The sequence below is a fragment of the Hyperolius riggenbachi genome, chromosome 2 (genome assembly GCF_040937935.1).
Source record: "Hyperolius riggenbachi isolate aHypRig1 chromosome 2, aHypRig1.pri, whole genome shotgun sequence".
NCBI lineage: Eukaryota > Metazoa > Chordata > Amphibia > Anura > Hyperoliidae > Hyperolius > Hyperolius riggenbachi.
In genome coordinates this window covers 80,391,839-80,414,022 of record NC_090647.1, presented here as the reverse complement: position 1 = coordinate 80,414,022, position 22,184 = coordinate 80,391,839, and the positions used below count along the sequence as shown (strand labels likewise).

The window sequence follows — 22,184 nt, the reverse complement described above, 5'->3', positions numbered from 1 at the left end:
GGCTGAGAAGCGGCGGTTTACCACTGATGAGACTTCGGAGGCCAATTAAAAGGTAAAAGGTAAATACAGCAAAATGTTTTCGTTTCAGAGTCTCTTTAAGATATCCCACAATTTTACATTTAAATCTAGTTTTTAAGTTTCTACTGTTTCACTGTCTCTGATCAATGGCACCTTCATTATAGTATGCTGGAGCTCAAAACTATGAATTATTTTACCCTTTTTTTACTTCTTTCAGAAGCCATTTACTAACAAAAAAGTGTTTTATGGCTGTAACTACTTATCAGTCAGGGTTATGTTATAGTCTGACCCAGTCCCAACTCGGATATAAACTGGTAACTTGATTTTTAACTCTTTCAGGCAGAGAAAGAAAAAAAAGGAACACAGCCAGGTTATTTGTGTGCTTGGCACTGTACAAACACATGTCTATCTCATTATGTCACTTCGGTTGTCCTTTAAAAAAAGAGCCTTAAGAGCCAGTGAGGTAGCAGAGTATCTAAGGGCTGGTTCAGACGGACGGTTCAGACAGACACTCCAGAGCAGTAAACGTGTGGTTTCCAGTAGACAACGAAAGCAAGGCTTACAGTAAACCAGAGATCTTAACCACTTCCGGATTCTCGGAGCGTATATACACGCCCCTGAATCCTGAAGTGTTTTCCATGGAAACGGCCGCTCGTATGAGCGGCCGTTCCATGTCAGTTCACGGAGGGTGTCTCCGTGAACACCCTGCGAGCCGATCGGCGGCTCGCAGGGTAAATGTAAACACACGGGGAAGACCTTCCCCGGTGTTTACATGTATACGGCGCTGCTGCGCAGCAGCGCCGTAGAGGAGATCGGTGATCCCCGGCCTCTGATTGGCCGGGGATCACCGGCATCTGATAGGCTAAAGCCTATCCCATCAGGCGCAGGACGGAAATCCGTCCTGCGCCGCTCACAGGGGGAGGGAGAGGGAGGGAAGGGAAAGGAGGCCAGGAAGCGCTGCGGAGGGGGGCTTTGAAGAGCCCCCCCCGCAAGCGCAAGCAGCCGGCGGCGATCAGACCCCCCCAGCAGGACATCCCCCTAGTGGGGAAAAAAGGGGGGGGGGGGGGGGAAGTCTGATCGGCCTGGCTGCTAGCTGATCGGTGCTGCGGGCTGGAGAGCCCACGCAGCACCGATCAGCACAAAATAGCGTGGTAGGGAAGTGGTTAAAAACTAAAGATTTGATACTTACCCGGGCTTCCTCCTGTCCCATAAACAAGTAATTTCGTTGTGTTACACAATGACAATAAAGTGAATTGAAACACGTCTGAGCCCTATGCTGTCATTCCGCGGGTCTGCATTTCAGCCGGGACCAGCCCCGGTAACTTGCTCAGTCCCATCAGTCCGGGTCTACTGTGCATGGGCGGGAGGTCGGCCCATGCACAGAAGACCCAGACTGGACCCGACTGAGCTTGTACTGCTCTTGGTTCACCAAATAAACATTTTTAGTTAGAAGGCAGTTTGAAATCTGTTATGTACCTAAAGGAGGCCACACATCAGGCGACTTGGCGGCCGATCAACGATACGATTATTAAAATTGAATAAAAATCGGTAACGCCAAGTGCATGCCCGATCAACGATGCAACCAATTTTGGGCCAAAATTGGGTGCATTAAAGGACATCCGAGGTGAAAATAAACTGATGAGAAAAACAACTGTATCAGTCCTCATTCCCCTAAAATGGCCTTTTTAGATATCCCAGTTTTATTTTATATTTAAATCTAATTTTTAAGCTTTTACGGTTTCATTGACTCTGCTCAATGACACCTTCACTGAAGTATGCTAGAGCTCAAATCTATGAATTGACTGTTTTATCACTTTCCTGCTCTCAGAAGCAATTTACTAACAGGAAAGTGTTTTATGGCTGTAATTACTTATCAGTAAGGGTTATGCTCCCATTCCGACCCGGTCAGAAACTGGTCACTTGCATACCTGATGTTTAACTTTTTGTGCCAGCGAAAGGAAAATAAAAAATAAAATAGGAACCTAGCCTAGTTATTAGTGTGCTTGGCACTGTACATACACGTCTATCTCATGTGAACTCGGTTGTCCTATAATCAGTTGGACATGCTGCCATGCCGGGAGCGTCTTTAATAGAAGAGCGGCAGAAGGCAGGGAACAGTGACACAGGACAGGTAATGTATAAACGCACACATTACATACATAGCGGGTGAGGCGGCAGACGCGGCCGAGTCCCGAGAGATTTTATGCTGAAATTGATCGGGAATCGGCCTGCGGTGTATGGGCAGTCGACAGATCTCTCTCTGATCAAATTGGTCAAATCTGTCCATTATCGCTAGATGTATGGCTACCTTAAGGCCTTGTTCACATTAGAAATTTACAGCACAATCGCAAGCGCTGAGCGCTTTTGTGAGCACTTTTCCCTGTGCTTTTAGAGCAATGTGCACTTTAAGTGCTTCTCTAAGTGCTTTTGCCCCAAAAAAATTATTTTCTTCCTGATGGCACTCAGGAAGTGAACTCTTTGACCTGAACAGAATAAATACAATGTATTTATTCTTAAAGGCGCTGAGGAAATCAATTTTCAAAGCGCTTTGCGATTTCCCTATACTTTGTATTGAAGTGTAAACGCTCAGGAAGTGGTGCAGGAGCCGCGGCTGTGATTGGAAAGAAAGCTCTATAATAAACAATAAACATACATATATCCAGGCACATCGCCTCTAGTTAGGACATTAAATAAATTATTAGGGAAAGGGAGGTGCTGAAGGGGGTGTGGCTAGAAAACAGCAAAAATCTATTAACCCTTCGCACACTCACATGCAAATGTTCAAACAATTGCATTCACAGATTCACTCATCCAGGCACAACTGTTATCCCTACAGCTAAATTAAAAGCCAGGGTTTTAGTTCACAGAAGAATGCATTCTTATGCTTAATCACCTATACTGCGCAGAAGTACCCAGGTAAACATAGGTGTCCTAACTCTGGCCCTGTAACATGCATAGTGCAGACATTCAAACACATTCATTGCATCAAACCTATCAATGGATTAGGAGCACACATCCTAACTTCCTCTCCTGGGAAAGACAGTGCATCTTACCAATCGCACAAGGGAGCTAATGTTATGTGTCCATGTGCACCATGCGCATACACCAGCATAAGCATTGATTTAATGTCCTAACTAGAGGCGATGTGCCTGGATATATGTATGTTTATTCTTATCATTGACCCCTGTGGCTAGGGTCCAATTCGGTGCACTCCCCCCTTCCCCTGTATGTTTGTCAGCATGCAGACAGCTTATGCTGGTGTATGCGCATGGTGCACATGGACACATAACATTAGCTCCCTTGTGCGATTAATAAGATGCACTGTCTTTCCCAGGAGAGGAAGTTAGGATGTGTGCTCCTAATCCATTGATAGGTTTGATGCAATGAATGTGTTTGAATGTCTGCACTATGCATGTTACAGGGCCAGAGTTAGGACACCTATGTTTACCTGGGTACTTCTGTGCAGTATAGGTGATTAAGCATAAGAATGCATTCTTCTGTGAACTAAAACCCTGGCTTTTAATTTAGCTGTAGGGATAACAGTTGTGCCTGGATGAGTGAATCTGTGAATGCAATTGTTTGAACATTTGCATGTGAGTGTGCGAAGGGTTAATAGATTTTTGCTATAATAAACAATAGACGTCCATGACATCATAGAATACAAGTAAGTCCCAGCAACATGCATGGACTTGCTTGTATTGTATGATATCATGGACGTCTATTGTTTATTATAGTAGTGTATCCGTCCACAGACATGGGCGTGGTCTTAGTATTTGCGTTGCTCTACATTTGTTGCTACCCTGGAAAGAAAGCTGATCGCTCATATGAGAACACTCACATTGAGCAACATTGCAGAAGCGCTTTTAAAAAAAAAAATTTTTTTAAATTGCCAGCGCTTAAAAATAATTGAAACCGCTCACAGTGTTAACAAGCCTTAATGCTGGGAATACACCATACGTTTTTTCAGCAGATAGAGGCGGTTCAATAGATAATTTCCAACATGTCCGATTTTATTTTCGATCGTTTTTCTGATTGATTTCTCATAGAAGAGAATGGAAATGGATAAGAAAAGATAAGAAAATCGATCGGAAATAAGAGCGGACAGTAAATTGATTGAAAAATCTCATTGTGTATTCCCAGCATTAACGTAGGCAGCCATACATGTAAAGTGGGATTAGTTCAATCCTACTTTAATGCTAGGTACACACCATACAATTTTCTGGCAGATTTACCTGCCAGATCAATTATTTCCAACATGTCCGATCTGAATTTTGATCGAGTTTTCGATTTTTCTGATCTTTTTTTATAATTTTTTTCAATCTTTACGATAAATTTCCGTTCATTTCTATGAAAATTGATCGTTAAAACTATTGGAAAATCAAAACAAATCAATCGAAATTCAAATTGGACATGTTGGAAATAAATCGATCTGGCAGGTAAATCTACCAGAAAATTGTATGGTGTGTACCTAGCATAAAAGATGCAGTTCAGAAGTTAATAGATCAACTACTGCATTCAAGTAGATAATAATGAAGGGCTGACATTTAATCAGCAGAAAGATCTAGTGGTTGTCTACTTTGTCAGTTTTGTCCATCTGTTTGGATAAGAGAAGGATTACAAATAATTCAATGTTTCCAAGCATTCTTATTGAGTTCTATGTTACTTACAACTGTAGGGTTGCCACTGCTGATTAACTGATTAACTTCATGGAAAATGCTTTTGCAGTCAATTGTTTTGTCTAAAGAGCCTCTCTTCACTATGACCGCTACAGCCAAGAGGATCTGTTCTCGTACGTACTTCTGGAGGCTGAAAATAGAGAACAGAAGAAAATTAGTTTAACCAATATTCTACAGCTGAATTCCACAGAGAATGACCTAGCAAATAAGCATAAGTGATAAAATAACTGCTAACCACATCCAGCCACCTCCGTTGTTGCTGATCTGTAAGCCATCCATTGGCAAAACAAAAAGGGTTGTGAAATTTTACCTTGAAGAACACGATAGAGCTCAAGTGTAAAAAGTAGAGAGTTCATCTGTAGCAGCACACAAAAGCAATAATGGACCACTATCGCAAAAAAGTAGGCAGTTAAACTCTGACAGAACTGACAGGTTTTAGGCCAGTCCATCTCCTCATGGGGGATTCTCAGGGGTTTCTTTGTTTTCTACAGCATTTCCTGAACAGCAGTTTAACTGCCAAAATAGTAAGATACCAGCCAGCCTCAACACTCACTTGCACACTATTTTGTCAGACTTTGCAACTGCTGTTCAGGAAATGCTGTTGAAAAAGAAAACCCTGACAATCTCCCATGAAGAGATTGACTGGCCCAAAACCTGTCGGTACTGTCAGATTTTCACTGCCTACTTTTTTTCCGTGATAGTGGTCCTTTAAGACTTGATCTCAACAGGCGAGCATTGATATCAGGAATTGCCTTGAGACCCAATTTCCACTGACTGTGTTTGTATTGCGTTTCCGCTGTATTTGCATTGTGAATTTGGGGGGGGGGTGTGATGCGAGGGGTTGGTCGGTTACGGTTAGGGCCTGTTTCTACTACACACAGATTGGATGCAGAATGGATGCAGAAAAACTGACTCCAATGAATGTCTATTGGCCTGTTTTCCCTAAACGCGATTTTTCTGATGCAGGTTTTTCCATAGGCATTCATTGGAGTCGATTTTTCTGCATCCATTCGGCATCTAATCTGCGTGTACTGGAAACAGGCCCTTAGTTACAAGACAAGAAAATGATCCTGGGTACAACTGTTAAAAAGTTTACATTACCAGAGTGTCTTCTGAGGCTCCATGGCACGAAGGTGCATTTAGTTGGCTAGGCACCAGCGCGTGTGCATATATGTGTGTGTGTATATATGTGTGTGTGCATGTGTGTATATATCGGTAATACCGGTATTACTCTTTATTCATAGAGGCACATTTGCTTTTAATATTAAATATAGGATACCACCTGCTGACTATAATACTTGGTGTCCCAAGTGTAAATTGAGGAATGCAGATCTCTTTCATTGTATGTGGGACTTTCTGAAATTCCAACTTTTTTGGGTTAAGGTGGTTAATGATGCTACTAGGTTATGCAGGAAAAGTGGTGTTAGGGATCAAGGTGTAGGGCTTGTGTGAAGGTTAGGCTATAAAAAAATATCAGTCCAGATTACAGATATTCCTATATGCCCTTTTTAAATGTACTCGCTAAAGAGCCCCCAAATGGTAACAGGAAGCTAAAAGGCTCTAGATACTGATTTGGCTGTATGGATAGCAGCAGTGTTACAAAAAAACTCCAATACACAATGGATTTTGACATTTGAAAGTTTTATTTAGATAATACACATACAGTAATTGGCACTAATCAATATGATTGCTCTCAGAATTTGCATAGATCAATGTTGGTCAAGTAATGAACAACATTTTGCCAAGAAAACGTATGAAAATAAATCTAAATATATTGTGAAAAACACTGGCACAATAACCATGGGGCATTCTACATGGACAAGACCATCAACCTTACAGGGTCCCTGCTTTTTAGAAAATATACAGGAACAGTTTTTATTTAGTATGATCTTCCTTCGGACATGGGGATTCATTCACAGAACTTTTCATTAATTCTCTCCTCCATTTTTTCACCTTAGTAATACAAAAAAACCTTATAACCTGCAACATGCAAATATGTGCTAAAAGAGGTTCACTTAACAGTTAATAATACACTTTTCTTTGAAAATGTTCAAAAGTTACATCATGAATAAGGTGGGAATTAAAGGGAACCTAAAGTGGGAGGTATATGAAGGCTACCATATTTGGTTTCTTTTAAACAATACAAGTTGCCTGGCTTTTGTCCTGATCTATTTGGCTGCAGTAGTGTATGGATCACACCAGAATCAAGCATGCAGCTAATCTAGTCAGATCTGACAATGTCAGAAACACCTGATCTGCTGCATGCTTGTTCAGGGGCTATGGCTAAAAGTATTAGAGGCAGAGGAACAGCAGGGCTGCCAGGCAACTGGTATTGCTTAAAAGGAAATATGACAGCCTCCATATCTCTCTCACTTCAGGATCCCCTTAAACATAATTAATGAGATCTTTGTAAATCAGAGGGAATGGAGAAACAGGCTTGTCATAGTGAGGTGCAAAATCTGATCAGTGAAAGAGGAAAAAGGCAAATTCGGTAACAGCCTCCACATACTTACATCTAAATTAAAGGCCAACTCCGGATTGTTTTGGCAATCCCTCCCACCCCAAAACTCTCTGCATATTTACTCAAGAGGGATCTCAACATTTGTGGATCTCTCTATTTCCTTCTAAACCACGTCAGTTGCCCGGCAGTCCTGTTGATCTGTTTGGCGCTGAGCTTTGCACCAGACTTAGAGTTTTATGCTCAGTTTCTATTGCCTTAAGAAGCGGGAGATGCACGCGAAACGCGTTGCACTTTCTGGAGCATATGAATACATTTTTGTTGTTTTGAATATACACAGCACGTGTGTGTGTGTGTGTGTGTGTGTGTGTGTGTGTGTGTGTGTGTGTGTGTGTGTGTGTGTGTGTGTGTGTGTGTGTGTGTGTGTGTGTGTGTGTGTGTGTGTGTGTGTGTGTGTGTGTGTGTGTGTGTGTGTGCGCTTGCGGGAGGCAAGTCCACCTCTGCCTCCTCATTTTAAACATTTTAGAATATTTTATCCTTTTGGCACCTCCGTCTGCTTATACAGTTCCTGAGTCCACCCTTTGTGGAGGGGTGTTGTCCATTATTTCCTATCTACAGAGAGTGACTTCTTAATCCTGAGTGGGAACAGGTCTAATCTCCTCACCTGCTGATATAGTGGTTACCTGGATGGTAACCCGTGTTTGTGAGTATAAATAGATACTTATATCCACATACCAGTACATACTACACTATATTGGGCTCTCTTTGTCTCTATTCTGTGTCTTCAGCTGCAGTAGTATCTGGCTTGCACACTTGAAACAAGCATGCAGCTTGCAACGAAAGTCCGAATAGTCCGATAGATCTGCATGCTTATTCAGGGTCTATGGCTAAAAGTATTAGAGGCAGAGGATCAGCAGGACTGCCAAGCAAATGGTATTGCTTAAAAGGAAATAAGTATGGCAGCCTCCATATCTCTCTCAGTTCAGGTGTCCTTTGAGCACCCAATCAATCCTCCACTACACTTTAGGTTTCCAGAAACCTGTGGGATAATTTACTATACAGCTAGACTGCTCTAACACCTAATAAGGCTTGGCTGGCAGATTTGTACTCACTTAGGCCTCTGTAAGACATAAGTTAAAAGGAATGTTCGGAGTGATTCAATGCTACTTTTTTCCAGGAGGATCCATTCTCTTACGACGGCTTCCATTATCGCTGTGGCGGCTTGAAACAATACATAGTCCACTTTACTAGTTTCTGTTAAAGACAAAACAAAACAAAAGGGGGGCATAAGAGATTCTGCCACAATGGACCAAGAATTTCTTCACAAGATTACACAACAGAAATATGCCTCCCATTCAAACTGCAAAAGGATCAAGACTTGAGTGATAAAAACAGCACATACCCGTGTTTCCCCAAAAATAAGACTGTCATATTAATTTTTGCTCCAAAAGATGCGTTAGGGCTTATTTTCAGAGGATGTCTTATTTGTGGGGGAAACACTGGTAGTTTTCCTATACAAAATGTATATACTGCATGCCATGCTGAAACACAAGCAGCATACACAGAGCTTGTGGTTTGCAGATATTGGCTCTCACATTGCTTCTGCTGATCATGTGGTAAGAGTCTATTTCTTGCAGGCAGAGAACTCTGTCAGGCTCCTCAGAGCTATGATAGGATAAACTGTGTGTCGTGGGAAAAGGTGAAGAGGTGAAGTGCTGCTGATTCTTATCACGACAGATCAGGAGGGCTGGCTCCAACAAAAACACAAATTGCCTGACACATATACAGGACTGTAGAAATCACATTATACTGCTGCTCTCCTGTATCCAGGCTTTGTATTGAGCGTGACTTGCTGGTGTCATGTGGGCTGCTGCTAGGGCTTAAATTCAGGGGATGTCCTCTCTCAAGCATGCTAGGAATTCCTGCTAGAGCTTATTCTCAGGGGATGTCTTACTTTAGGGGAAACACAGTATTGGCAAATTACCAAGCGCAGTCCTGTCCAATCTCTGTACTCACATCTACTACATCTCACAGCATGATTTGTGGCGGCCAGCAGCATGCTCCACAGGCAGAATCTTGGAACTGCATGGCACACTACAGGGATAAAGGGGCTAGAAGGGCAGCTCCCTGTAGGTAAGCAATGGCACTTCATTATGACTCTACCTTATGGGGAGGTCCATTGTGAAAATAGATGCCATAGCTCGTTCAATAGCGGTTAGTACTTTCCAAATTATCATTCACTGAAAAAGTCCCAACACCTATTTTTGTATACTCCTGGGGCTCCCCTTTGGTCTGAAACAAACCAATCAGAATCTTCCCTCCCCAGGACTGAATGGAGGACCAATGAGAACCCTCCTAAGCGGAGCAGTGCTTTTCAGCGCTGCTAGATTTGGGCGCAGCCGGCGCCTCCATAGACTGCAATAGGAATCATTCCTATTGCAGCGCTCAGTGAGTAACGTCGGCTCCATCAGAAGCAATCGCTGGAAGCCGAATTATTTCATTCCCCTACTATCCATGGCGGCCTGGAGGGGGAATAGTTATTAAAACGGCCCGGACTTGTGCAGAAGCGGGATCAGCCTTATACCGGCTGTATTCTGCGTCCAAGTCTACCGGCGCCGATTTCAAATGTACTCCTCCTAAGGAGAGGATTCCAATTGGTTTGTTTCAGTCCAAGGCGGAGCCCCAACAGTATGTTTCTCCTATTGGTATTACATCACTTGTCCATGGCGAAGGAATCAGAGGCGACAAAAGGCAACCAGCCTAGAGAGAATGTCCATTGTCCTGGACTTCCGTATGTTCCGCCAGCATCTCCTGCATCAACAATCAGTCTCTGGAATTATTGTATGCCATACACACTTCGGTTTCCTCACTGGATCTGAACGAATGGATCGGTTTTACGCCTCTTGCACACTACATGCGATTCCGATTTTTTATACATCAAATTTTGGATTCCGATTAAAAATCTTAGCAGCATGCAGTACTTTTTCTTTTACCGGGAATCCAAAATCTGATCAGATTAAAAAAAAAAAAAATTTGGAATCGCATGTAAGTGTGCTAGAGACCTGAAATAGACTCAAACCGCTCCTACTGCATTATGTAAGTTCCATTCGCACAACCGCTGAGCCACTCCGTACTGCTCCAATAAACTGACCGATGTTAATGCCAGGGTGAACCCAGTCTTAGTCTTTACAGTTATGTCCATGTTTGGAATGAACATTTGAACAACCTTATGATCCACTTTTTGAAGGGACATTTATAACAGCTTTATCTGCACCTGAAAAGTTTGCATATCTTTTTGCACTCCTGAAAAGGGTTTCTACAGCTTCTAGTGTGCAAAAAAAAAACCCTCAGTTATTCTATTTTTTAGCTAATATCTTTCACAAACAATCTCTATGAAGTGCTCTAACTAAAGTTGTGAACAAGTACAATTTAAGCACAAGTACAATTTAAGCACAATTTGTGTTGAACTTGATCCTGCGGGTGACTCAGTCGATCTGTCCAGTTGGAAAATTGATTGAATGTACGGCTGGTCGGGAGCACGTCATTAGCTGTGTTTGATTCTGTGACAACCGACGCAGCAATACTATCACCTGTCCGCCAGCGCAAGTCCCCGGTCCGTGCTGTCCCTCTCTCCTCCATCTCCTCTTCACTTCCTGTCCCATCCTGTGAGAAAGTGAAGTTCAAACAGTAGAGCGCCTGCTACTCTTTGGCTTCCAATTGTCGCAGGACAGGAAGAGAATAGGAGATGGAGGATGCGGAAATCAATTCAAAATCTGTGTGCGGTGTATGGGCGGCCAATAGATCCCTCTCTAACCAGATTCGATCAAAGAGGGATATATCTGTTGGTCGATCTGGTGGCTATCCACCAGTGTATGGCAGCCATAACTCTTGTAACCTTGAGCTTCATCCTTCCTTTGAAACTCACATTTTGTCTGCCTTGATAAGACACCTAAAACCATTAAGTGCGCCCTTAAAAGGTGATTCCTCAGACATGCCTAGTCTGTCATAATATATCCACATCTCCACCAGATGCCCCTTGCTACCTCATGTGCTAGATCCCCCGTCACCTACCCTAGCATCTCCCCCCTACTCTCCTCTAGTCTGTAAGCTCTCATGGGCAGGACCCTCCCCTAGTGTTTGTCACTGCTGTACTGTCAAATAATCATGTACCTGTACTGTTGGCTCTGTTGTCATGGCAATCATTAACTATGCATTCATTAGGTTACTAGATGTCCCAACAGTAATGGGCATGAACAATGTATGCATTTATCGTACCCACTGGTGTCTATACTGTACGCTGTACGGCACCACGGAAGATGATGGCGCTATATAAATAAATAATGTTCTATACCCACCTAATATGTGTTTGCATACAGCGAAGGGTGACTTAGATTTTCTAAAGGAGAGGAAGATGTGCTCTGCATGCTGCCGTTGCTCATTATTTACCATGGATGGCGGAGCCTGGAAAATGAAACAAAAGGCATTTTATTACCGAGTAATACAGCAATCTGCTCTGCTGAAGTAATGCTCAACTGAATAGTACCCCGACCATTACTTATTAATGGAGGGGGAGGAAGAGAACTTGTCTCCAACCTTTGTCACTGTGGTATACAGAACTCTGTAATGTGACCATGCATGTCACCACAGAACAGACAATACTGCAGCTAGCGATGGATAGGGCCTTATGATGACAGATTGGGAAAACTTTGTCAGGCAGAAATTATTTGCTGCTAGGACACTTTTGCAAACAGCACCAAAGGTAGCAGAGAATATGGGTCTTGTGCACCAACACTAGGCCTAAGTGCTTCAATCAGATCTTGGTAAAGGGGGGTGTAACATCCAAAAATAAAAAAATGCCCTAAAATTATATTTAAACCCCCTTTTTTTTTTAAGAAAAAGAATGTCCTTACTTGTCACCCTTTTTTTCTTTTTATGTCTTGGTGCCTTTGGGAAGAATTTTGTTTAGTCACAAAAACCAGCTCATCAGCATTTAAACAAGAGAAAGCTTCCTATTTCAGATAAGATCATGACACCATAACCAAAAGGTAATGGAATCCCCCCACTTTGTTTTCTAGGCGATGTTTGCTGTGGGAGGGACAGTAAGCTGTGTTAGAAGAGAGGGAAAATTAACGCTGAGCTGAATTAAAAGAAAAAAAAAAAAAAGGAGGAAAGGGCAGAGTCATAACACTTTTGGCATCATAAAGAAACAGTAAAGACAGAATGTACCAGAAATACTTATTTAATATCACATTTCTCCTAAATGTGACAGTGAACACTAAACAACGGGACAAGTAACAGGGTAAATTTCTTATTGTAGGATTGTTTTTCCAGTTAATATGGAGTTTTATTTCAATTTATTTTCTTCTAATGAGCATTTTTTGAGTAAGTGTTACGGCAAGTTAACCGTACAAAGCAGACAAACAACTAATTGTTGATGAAAAGAAGTCAAATAAACCCTTGCACCACATGCAATTTCTACAGACCGGTATGAAATTCAGAAATCCAACCATTGATGAGGGTTAAGTGACAAGGCTGCTCCCTGTACAGTGCTGCGCTAGACCGCAGCATTGTACAGATGTTTATTGCCCTTTTTTGTGTTTATTTCAGCGTGCCAGCTCTGATCGCAGCTGCCAGGCTGATGACCGATTCTCGCTCTGTTTATCTGCAGAAAACACACGCGAGCGAGCGTTCCCTGCTAATTCCACCCACCACACTGACACCAATCGACGTTAGGCCGTCCCCAGAGAGCCACTCTCCCACCGCCCATCGGCATTAGGCAGTCGGGAGAGGGTTAAGATATTCCTTTTTACATTTTTAAATACGGCTCCATTTTACACTGAGGTTTGTATCAGTGTATAAAAAAAAAAAGCAGAGTTAGTACCTGCTAACGATGTTTTCAACAATCCTTCAGGGCAAAGGTGAGACGTAGCTCCTCCCAGGAACAGGAACAGACAGCACTTCCCCTATAAAAAAGTCACATGATTAGTCCACCCTCAGTGCGTTTAGCCAAGTACCCGACAGGTGAACATTCCACTAACCCATAACCGTGCAACTATCAGACACAGACAATTAACACCCGGGTGGGATCGTTGCCCTGAAGGATTGTTGAAAACATCGTTAGCAGGTACTAACTCTGCTTTTTCCCCACAATCCTTCAGGGCAAAGGTGAGACGATTAACAAATAATACAACCTCAGGGTGGGACCACCGCTTGGAGAACGTTTCTACCAACCGCCTGGTCGTGTGCAGACATTGCATCAATTCGGTAATGACAGATGAACGTAGAAAAGCTTGACCACGTTGCTGCTTTACATATTTGCTCAGGCGAAGCCCCTACATTATTAGCCCAAGAAGCTGCCCTAGCTCTAGAAAAGTGAGCTTTAAATGAGGCAGGAGCCTCACTTCCCATAACTCTGAAAGCTTCTATAATAGCTAACCTAATCCAATTAGCTATAGTAGATTTAGAAGCTCTCTGACCTACAGTTTTCCCTGAAATAAAACAGATAAGGAATCTGTCTTCCTGACATCTGCAGCTCTGTTTAAGTATTCCAGAACACATCTAACATCTAATGAGTGAAAAAATCCTCTCTTTTCCACAACTTGGATTCACACAGAAGGTAGGCAAAATAATATCCTGCGACCTGTGAAACCTAGACCTAACTTTTGGACAAAAGTTTGGATCCGACTGTAATACCAACCTATCCTGAAAATAAGGACTTTTCATAGACAAGGCCTGTAGCTCACTAACCCTTCTGGCTGTAGTGATGGCTACTAAAAATACCGTCTTTAATGTAAGAAATTTAAAAGAACTGTCCCCTAGTGGCTCAAAAGGACCTTTGGACAGCCCCCTAATACTAACGATAAATCCCAAGGAGAAACGTATGGCTTGTAAACTGGCAGTTTCCTAGATAGAGCCTTCCGAAATCTCAGTATTGGAGAGGAAGACAAGGGGATACCTGAAAAAGCAGATAAGGTAGCAATCTGCACCTTAAGCGTACTCACAGAAATATTTTTATCCAAATTGTCCTGGAGAAACCAGGACTGCTGGGACTGACAAGCTATCAAACTTAGAGCCAGATAACCAAAGATGGAACGTCTTCCAGTATTTCAGATATCCTAGTAACTTCCTTACAGCTAGTAACCAATGTAGAGGCTGCCTTCTCAAATACTCCAAACTTTTTGAGTAAGGCTAATTTAAGATCCAGACTAACAGATTCAATCTGCCTGGATGCGGATGCCACAGGTTCCCTTGTAGCAGTAGATCCGGCCTGCAAGGAAGTCTCCAAGGGTCTTCTGATGCTAACCTCCTGAGAGCTGAAAACCAGCTCCTTCTCGGTCACCAAGGTGCTATCAAAATCATCCAATTTTGACAACCTCTCCATTTGCTGATGACCGCCGGAATCAAATTGAGAGGAGGAAATGCATACAGAAGTGGAAAGTTCTACTCTTGAATGAATGCATTCACCGCCCCAGCTTTGATCTCTTGGATTGAGAGAGAAAAAAGTCTGAATCTGGGTATTGTCTTCTGTTGCAAACAGATCGATTGACTGTGTTCCCCATCGTTTTATGATGTCTGCGAAAACACCTCCTTGTTTAGAGACCATTCTGATGACAGAATCCTGCTTCTGTTCAGTTTGTCTGCATCTATATTGAGTGTTCCCTTGAGATGAACAGCTCTCAAGGATGACACATTCTTTTCTGCCCAAGACAAGATGTCCTCAGCTTCCTCCTACAACTACCGGAATCGCGTGCCTCTCTGTTTTTTTGATAAACGCTACTGCCGTAACGTTGTTTGACTGGATCAGAACATTGGACTGCAACAGTATCGATTGCACCTGAAATAAAGCCAGCCTTACTACTGTTAATTCCTTTCAATTGGATAACCTTTGAGACTGATTTTGTCCATTTCCCCTGAAAGGCTCTGTGAGCTATATGAGCTCCTCAGCCCCAAGCGCTTGCATCCGTAGTTATTACGTTGTCTACAGGCCCCTTCCAAGGCCTGCCCTTCACAAGGTAGAATTCCTCCAACCACTGTTGCAGAGACAACACACAATTTGAGGGATTTTGACTTTAAAATCTAATGTTTGTGGACGACCGTCCCAATTTTCTAGGAGAAACCTCTGTATCTTCCTGATATGCGCTAATGCCCAGGGAACTGCCACCATCGTGGATGACATTAACCCAAACACTGACAAAATCGTTCTTAGGGAAACTTTGTCTTCCCCTTGTAATGATTTCACTGCCAAACTTATCTTCAGAATCCTCTTGGGAGGAAGGAAAATCATCTGTTTTACTGAATCCACTAGCATGCCAAGAAACTGAGTTCTCTGACTTGGAATTAGAGAGGACTTCTCCAGGTTGATGATCCAACCTAGGGATCGGAGATGTTCCGATACCAGATTCAAATGGCTTCTCAGCTGTTCTGCTGAACTTCCTAGAATAAGCAAGTCGTCTAAATACGGAATGGTTAAAATCGATTGTTCCCTTAACGGAATTAATGCTTCTCCCAGAATTTTTGTGAACATTCTTGGGGCAGAAGTGATCCCAAACAGGAGGCAAACAAACTGGTAGTGTTCTACCATCCCATTTATTCTCACTGAAAAACTTAGGAATTTTTGTGATTTTTTGGTGAATCGGCACATGCCAATATGCATCTCTTAGAACCAGAGATGCCATAAAGGCCTCTGGAAACAGTAACTCCCTTACTGATTCCATCCGAAAATTTTTCATAAACCGACTCAGGTTTGTTAGGTTCAGAATCAGGCACAGGATGAATTCCATTACTCTGTACAGCTCCACGGAATATGTTGGCGCTCTATAAATCAATAATAATTGTGTCTTAGCATGTTCTGCAATATGCTCAAAATCTCTGGAACCAGAGTGGGATCTCTTCGGGCCTTTGAGATCACAAATCTTGATGGTGGAGGAAGGGCAAACTATTTGGAAACCAAACATTATTGTCTGGCGAATAAATTGATTTTTTGCCACTTTTGCCCACCTAAGAGAAAGTATCTTAGCCTTCCTCCCACCGCCTGACACGAGTCATGGGGATTCTGACTGGGTCTCTAGAGCTTTAGACTTAAAGCCCCCTTTCCTGGACTTGTCAAAAGTCCACCTCCTGCCTTTACTTTGATCCTTAGAGGCATCCTTTTGATCACTCCTTGGCTTACGAAAAAATTATTACCACAGTCTTCTGTTTAAGCAACTTTATTTTTATTTGATGTTCTTTCCCAAGCTGAATCCAGCTCTGGACCAAACAACAATTCACCTGAAAGAGGGACACCACACAGCCTGTTTTTGGATGAGATATTACCATCCCATATTTTAAGCCACAAGGCTCTAAGAGAAACATTAGAGCAATGGACATGGCTGTAAACCTAATTGCTTCAGCAGAAGCATCTGCTAAATATGCAGCAGTTTAAATGAGAATAGCAATAGAACTCAACAATTGCTAAACAGGTGCACCAGCCAGTATGTTAGCTTTGAGCTGATTAATCCACAGCTCCAAAGTTGTGGCCACACATGTAGAGGTAAAAAGCCGGCCTAAACACAGCCGCACTAGCCTCCCAAGACCTTTTCAAATAAACATCCACCTTTTAAGTGGATCCTTCAGCTTTGTATAACTGATAATGAATAAACAAAACAGCTAACACATCCTTACTCAACTCCAAAAGAGTCATTTATGGCAGCAATCAACGCCTCCATATCCTCAATACAGAATTTAAACTTTGAAACAGATTCAGATTCTATTTCTCTAGCGTCTGAATCCTCAGAACTAGCTGCAAACTCAGCCTGACTAACATCAGCCTCAGTCACAGATACTCCAGATACAGCAACCTGAGAAGTGGATAGATTAGCATTCAATAATGAGGACTTAATTGATTCCAATGAAGCATTAATCACATCTCTAAAGGATCTCAATGTATTCTGAACAGAGTGACCCGGCTCCTCCCTCATAACCCTCTCTATGCACAACTGACAGAGTCTTTGCATAGGGCCACATAAAATTGCACAACGGGAATGTTTTATCATTAGGAGGATGCCTATGCTTATCTGCAGCCGCAGCAGCAGCAGATTTAGCAGAAGCCTTAGTATTGGCATAATTAACAACACAACAAGGCATGTAACTCTGCTCACAGCTATAGCACAATCAGCCCAGAAAGAGAAACCATTATCTCACCTTTTGGGCGGCCTGGTTGCTCTCAATCCTCTCAGCGTCTGACATGCTTCCAGCTGACACATCCAGCGCAGGACAAACTCTCTCTGAGCAACAGTGCTACAGGCCCGCGCAGCTTCCCCTTGAAACATACCTGGCCTGCCGCGAATGGATGAGTGGCGGCCCGGAAGCTGCAGAGAGAGTAATGAGCCGGCACTACAAATTGTTACCTTCGGCATACCCGCCGGAAAGCACGCATCCGGACGCGGCCAAGCGTCCTAATGGCCGCAATGCGCTCCACGCTGCACATGGCCGCCGGCTTACCTCCGTCCTGCTCACTCCGCCGCAAGGCCGTCAAGGGGAACCCACGCCTTCCACTCTTGCTTTCCCTGGAAGCGGGAGAGAAAGGTAGGCAAACCCCAGGAAAGCTCCAGCCTGGGGCGCATGGCCAGACTGCCTCAGTACCACAGTCTCAGCCACCCAGAGAGATCCACCTGCAGCCCAGCACACAGGCTTCACCCAGAGGGGAGATGCCGACCTGCCTGGACGCAGGAACAAACAGCACTGAGGGTGGACTAATCATGTGACTTTTTTATAGGGGAAGTGCTGTCTGTTCCTGGGAGGAGCTACGTCTCACCTTTGCCCTGAAGGATTGTGGGGAAAATTAAAAAATAGAAAAGAAAAAAAAACAGCAGAGCAGAAGTTGCTTACTAGTCTCCTACAAGAATCCACCTATTCCATCAGTCACTGCCAAATATATAGCACTATGGTGCCATCTAGGGGAGAAATAGAGAATACGGTCACTAAAAACCCAACAACTAACTTCTGAAGAAGTTTTGCAGAAAGGTTAAACTAAACTGTCACACTAAGAGCTTTAATGGGAACCTAAGGTGAGAGGTATATGGAGGCTGCCATGACATGAAACAAGCATGCAACTATTCTTGTCAGATTTTTTTTGTCAGAAACATCTGACCTGGATGCTTGTTCAGGGACTATAGCTAAAAGTATTACAGGTAGAGTACCTCTACTTTGTGTACAAAGATATAAATATGGCAGCGTCCACAACCATTGCATTATCCCCCCCCCCCCCCCCCCCACAAAAAAAAGTACCATGTAAATGGAGCACCATTTGAGACCTTTGGGGCAACAGTTTACCAGGACAAGCAACCATTTTTTATCAGTTGGGTACCAGGATTTGAACCCTACAGCAAGAGTTCTACTTTAAGAAGTGTAAAGTGTTTAAGCCGCATGTGGCCTTTGCTTGCTGTGCCTTGTCACTGCTTCTATAGACACAGACATTTCTCACTGACTTCAAAAAGTGCTGAACAAAAGCAGAGCAACAAGGCGGAAGAGGCGTGCTTTGTGTGATGGCTGGGAGCAGAGCCGGGCAGCAGCACTACACAAACACCTACACATCTCACACTCTGCCATTAGAATTAAATGGACTAAGGCCTGCTGCATGGAGGAAAAACTATTCAGTGGAAAAACTAATCCGTGGAATGGATCAGTTTAAAAGGGAGGGGGGGGGGGGGGGTAAGAGCATACAACAAAACAAAAAAACACTACAACCCAAAACTTGCGGTCCGTCTGGCGGACAGACTGTATTTAATACCAGTGCAAACTGGGCCTAAGATGGTTACGGCAAAAATATGATGGCTTCTATTGCTCCAGTCACTCAAACACCAGGTGGCATTCTCACTATTATCACCTCAGTTTCCAAAGAAATGTTAATTACAGGGTATCTAAAATGTGTAATAACGGAAAGCCATCTATTACACAAAGACGATACACACACACATACACACAATTATCTAATCAACCGATCACATGGCAATTGCTTCAATGCATTTAGGGGTGTGGTCCTGGTCAAGACAATTTCCTAAACTCCAAACTGAATGTCAGAATGGGAAAGAAAGGTGATTTAAGCAAGTTTGAGCGTGGCATGGTTGTTAGTGCCAGATGGGCCGGTCTGATTATTTCACAATCTGCTCAGTTACTGGGATTTTCACGCACAACCATTTCTAGGGTTTACAAAGAATGGTGTGAAAAACATCCAGTATGTGGCAGTCCTGTGGGCGAAAATGCCTTGTTGATGCTAGAGGTCAGAGGACAATGGCCAACTGATTCAAGATGATAGAAAAGCAAGGTTGACTGAAATAACCAACTCGTTACAACCGAGGTATGCAGCAAAGCATTTGTGAAGCCACACCACGCACAACCTTGAGGTGGATGGGCTGCAACAGCAGAAAAGCCCACCGGGTACCACTCATCTCCACTACAAATGGAAAAAAAGAGGCTACAATTTGCACAAGCTCACCAAAATTGGATAGCTGAAGACTGGAAAAATGTTGCCTGGTCTGATGAGTCTCAATAAGAGTCAGAATTTGGTGTAAACAGAATGAGAACATCCATTATGCCTTGTTACCACTGTTCTGGCTGGTGGTGGTGTAATGGTGTGGGGGATGTTTTCTTGGCACACTTTAGGCCCCTTAGTGCCAATTGGGCCTCGTTTAAATGCCACGGGTTACCTGAGCATTGTTTCTGACCATGTCCATCCCTTCATGACCACCATCTACCCTTCCTCTGATGGCTACATCCAGCAGGATAATGCACTATGTCACAAAGCTCGAATCATTTCAAATTTGTTTCTTGAACATGACAATGAGTTCACTGTACTAAAATGTCCCCCACAGTCATCAGATCTCAACCAAATACAGCATCTTTGGGATGTGATGGAACGGGAGCTTCGTGCCCTGGATGTGCATCCCACAAATCTCCATCAACTGCAAGATGCTATCCTATCAATATGGGCCAACATTCCTAAAGAATGCTTTCAGCACCTTGTTGAATCAATGCCACGTAGGATTAAGGCAGTTCTGAAGGCGAAAGGGGGTCAAACACTGTATTAGTATGGAGTTCCTAATAATCTTTTGCCGTTTATTAATATGTAGCTTAGGGCTGTTAAGCTATGTGGAATTATGCCCCCAGAGCATTCTGGGAGACCGGGTAGATTTTCTACTGGCTTAAAGCACCATCTACAAGGGCGAGGTTTCGGCGATGTGCCTTATCAATCGAGCCGCTGATGCGGCTTGATTGAGAAGATCCGACAGGTCGGATCTCGCCACTGCCGATTCCCTGCTCGTTCCCCACGAGGGGACAATGGCAGGGAATCGAGCGGAAGATAAGCGGTGCCGGGCGGATCAAATGCGACACGCGGGCGAGCGGGGACGCGGCGAGTATGCGCGGGGATGCAGAAGAGGCGATCCGGTGGCTAATCGAGCCGCCGGATCACTACGTGTAGATGAAGCTTCAGATTTCTCACTAAAACATTCCGCAGAGATCACCAGACAGGACTCAAGATGTTACGGTTGTGATAAATTTCAGAATTTAATTAGCACAATGGAAATAAAGGAGAGGAAAGATTTTCCAATGGGCAAAACTTAATATAGTAAAAGAATAAGCGGTTTTATTCATGACGTTATTTTTTACTACAGTTCCTCTAAGTTTAAAATGTTTTAACATAGGGGGAAAAACACTTTCCAGCAGTCTCTTTGGAAGAATTGAAATAGCGCATTAAATAGGAGGTAGAAGGTAAATCATGGCTGAATACTGGGACACTTGTATAATAACAGAAGCCCATCTATGCCCCCCCCTGGTAAGTACCTGCACTCTCCCTACAGAGAGGACGCAGCAGAAACAATACTACACGGAAGGATCACAGAACAATACCATCCAACAGTGATACATGATCTACATCCCCGCCATGCAGATCATGCTGGCCTAAAAATGTCAGGATGTCAGGAAAGAGAATAGCGGTGCGCTCCTCGCCTCTTCCTCCTTTTGTGAGAATTTACAGTTGGCTTTTACTAATATTAGCCAGAGATCGGAGACATCTGGAAGACAGCAGCGTACCCTGCACAAAAAGAATGCATTGCCAATTACAGCTGCCCTGATAACGCCAAGGGTAAAGGGAAATGTTCTGTCTGTTCTCCATCCAGTCTCTGCCTGACTGACTGCTCTCCTCTGCTTCTTATAACTAATAGCATTTATTTGGCTTGGTTTCTTAGCAATGAAACAAATACTAAAAACTTCCAAAATCAGTTGATTGCTCCGTAATCCTTAAAGCCTCATCTACACGCGTAGATGAGACGGCGATTCGGCGGCTCGATTAGCCGCCGGATCGCCTCTTCTGCATCCCCAGCGGCTCGATTGATAAGCCACATCGCCGCCTCATCTACGCGTGTAGATGAGGCTTAATACGTTATTCAATATATCTTAAGCATGTAAATAAGTAAACTCACATGCACAAACATGGTTTCCAGATGTACAAATCAGTTAGAACAGTTCCCTGTGAAATGCATCCATGGTTTACATCACAGGTGTCAAACACACAAGGCCTGCGGGCCAAAAGCGGCCCTCACTGACATTTTATGTGGTCCTCAACAGCTTCCAATGTCCACTATTGTAAATAGCACACTGCCTTCTAGTCCAGGAGTACACTGGTTACAGTGTTTCTGACTGATACAATGTTAGTTTGTGCCAATAACCCATGGAAACACCCGTCCCCCAGCAAAATTATCATGGTGCCTCCTCCTCGGATCCAAGCCCCCCTTCCACGCTAACTAATAAATCATACGCACACACCTTCCACTCAACATCATCTCCCCACATAGAGTAGCGCAGTGGAGCAGTGAAAGGTTTGCCTGCTGCAGCATTGCGTCGTCTCCTCTGTTCTTCCTGGCAGTTGCACAACTCTGTGCTTCCATACTTCCTTCTCCCAATCACATGCCGTGCTTCAGGAAGCAGAGGTATGCAGCACAGAGAGTGTGGCTTTCAGAAAGATCAGAGGAGACCCAAAGCAGCACTGGAGCTGCCAA

At 43.5% G+C, this 22,184-nt stretch overlaps 1 protein-coding gene across 2 annotated transcripts in view; it reads right to left on the bottom strand.

The window, feature by feature from the left end:
- XPO4 (exportin 4) overlaps positions 1-22,184 on the bottom strand; it is a 157,693-nt gene that overhangs the window by 100,360 nt on the left and 35,149 nt on the right. For both annotated transcript variants that reach the window (XM_068266960.1, XM_068266961.1), the window contains exons 2-4: positions 11,508-11,613; positions 8,265-8,406; positions 4,686-4,824 (exon numbers count right to left, since the gene is read on the bottom strand). In XM_068266960.1, the coding sequence (XP_068123061.1) occupies positions 4,686-4,824; positions 8,265-8,406; positions 11,508-11,613 (387 nt within the window). The remainder of the gene's footprint in view (positions 1-4,685; positions 4,825-8,264; positions 8,407-11,507; positions 11,614-22,184) is intronic.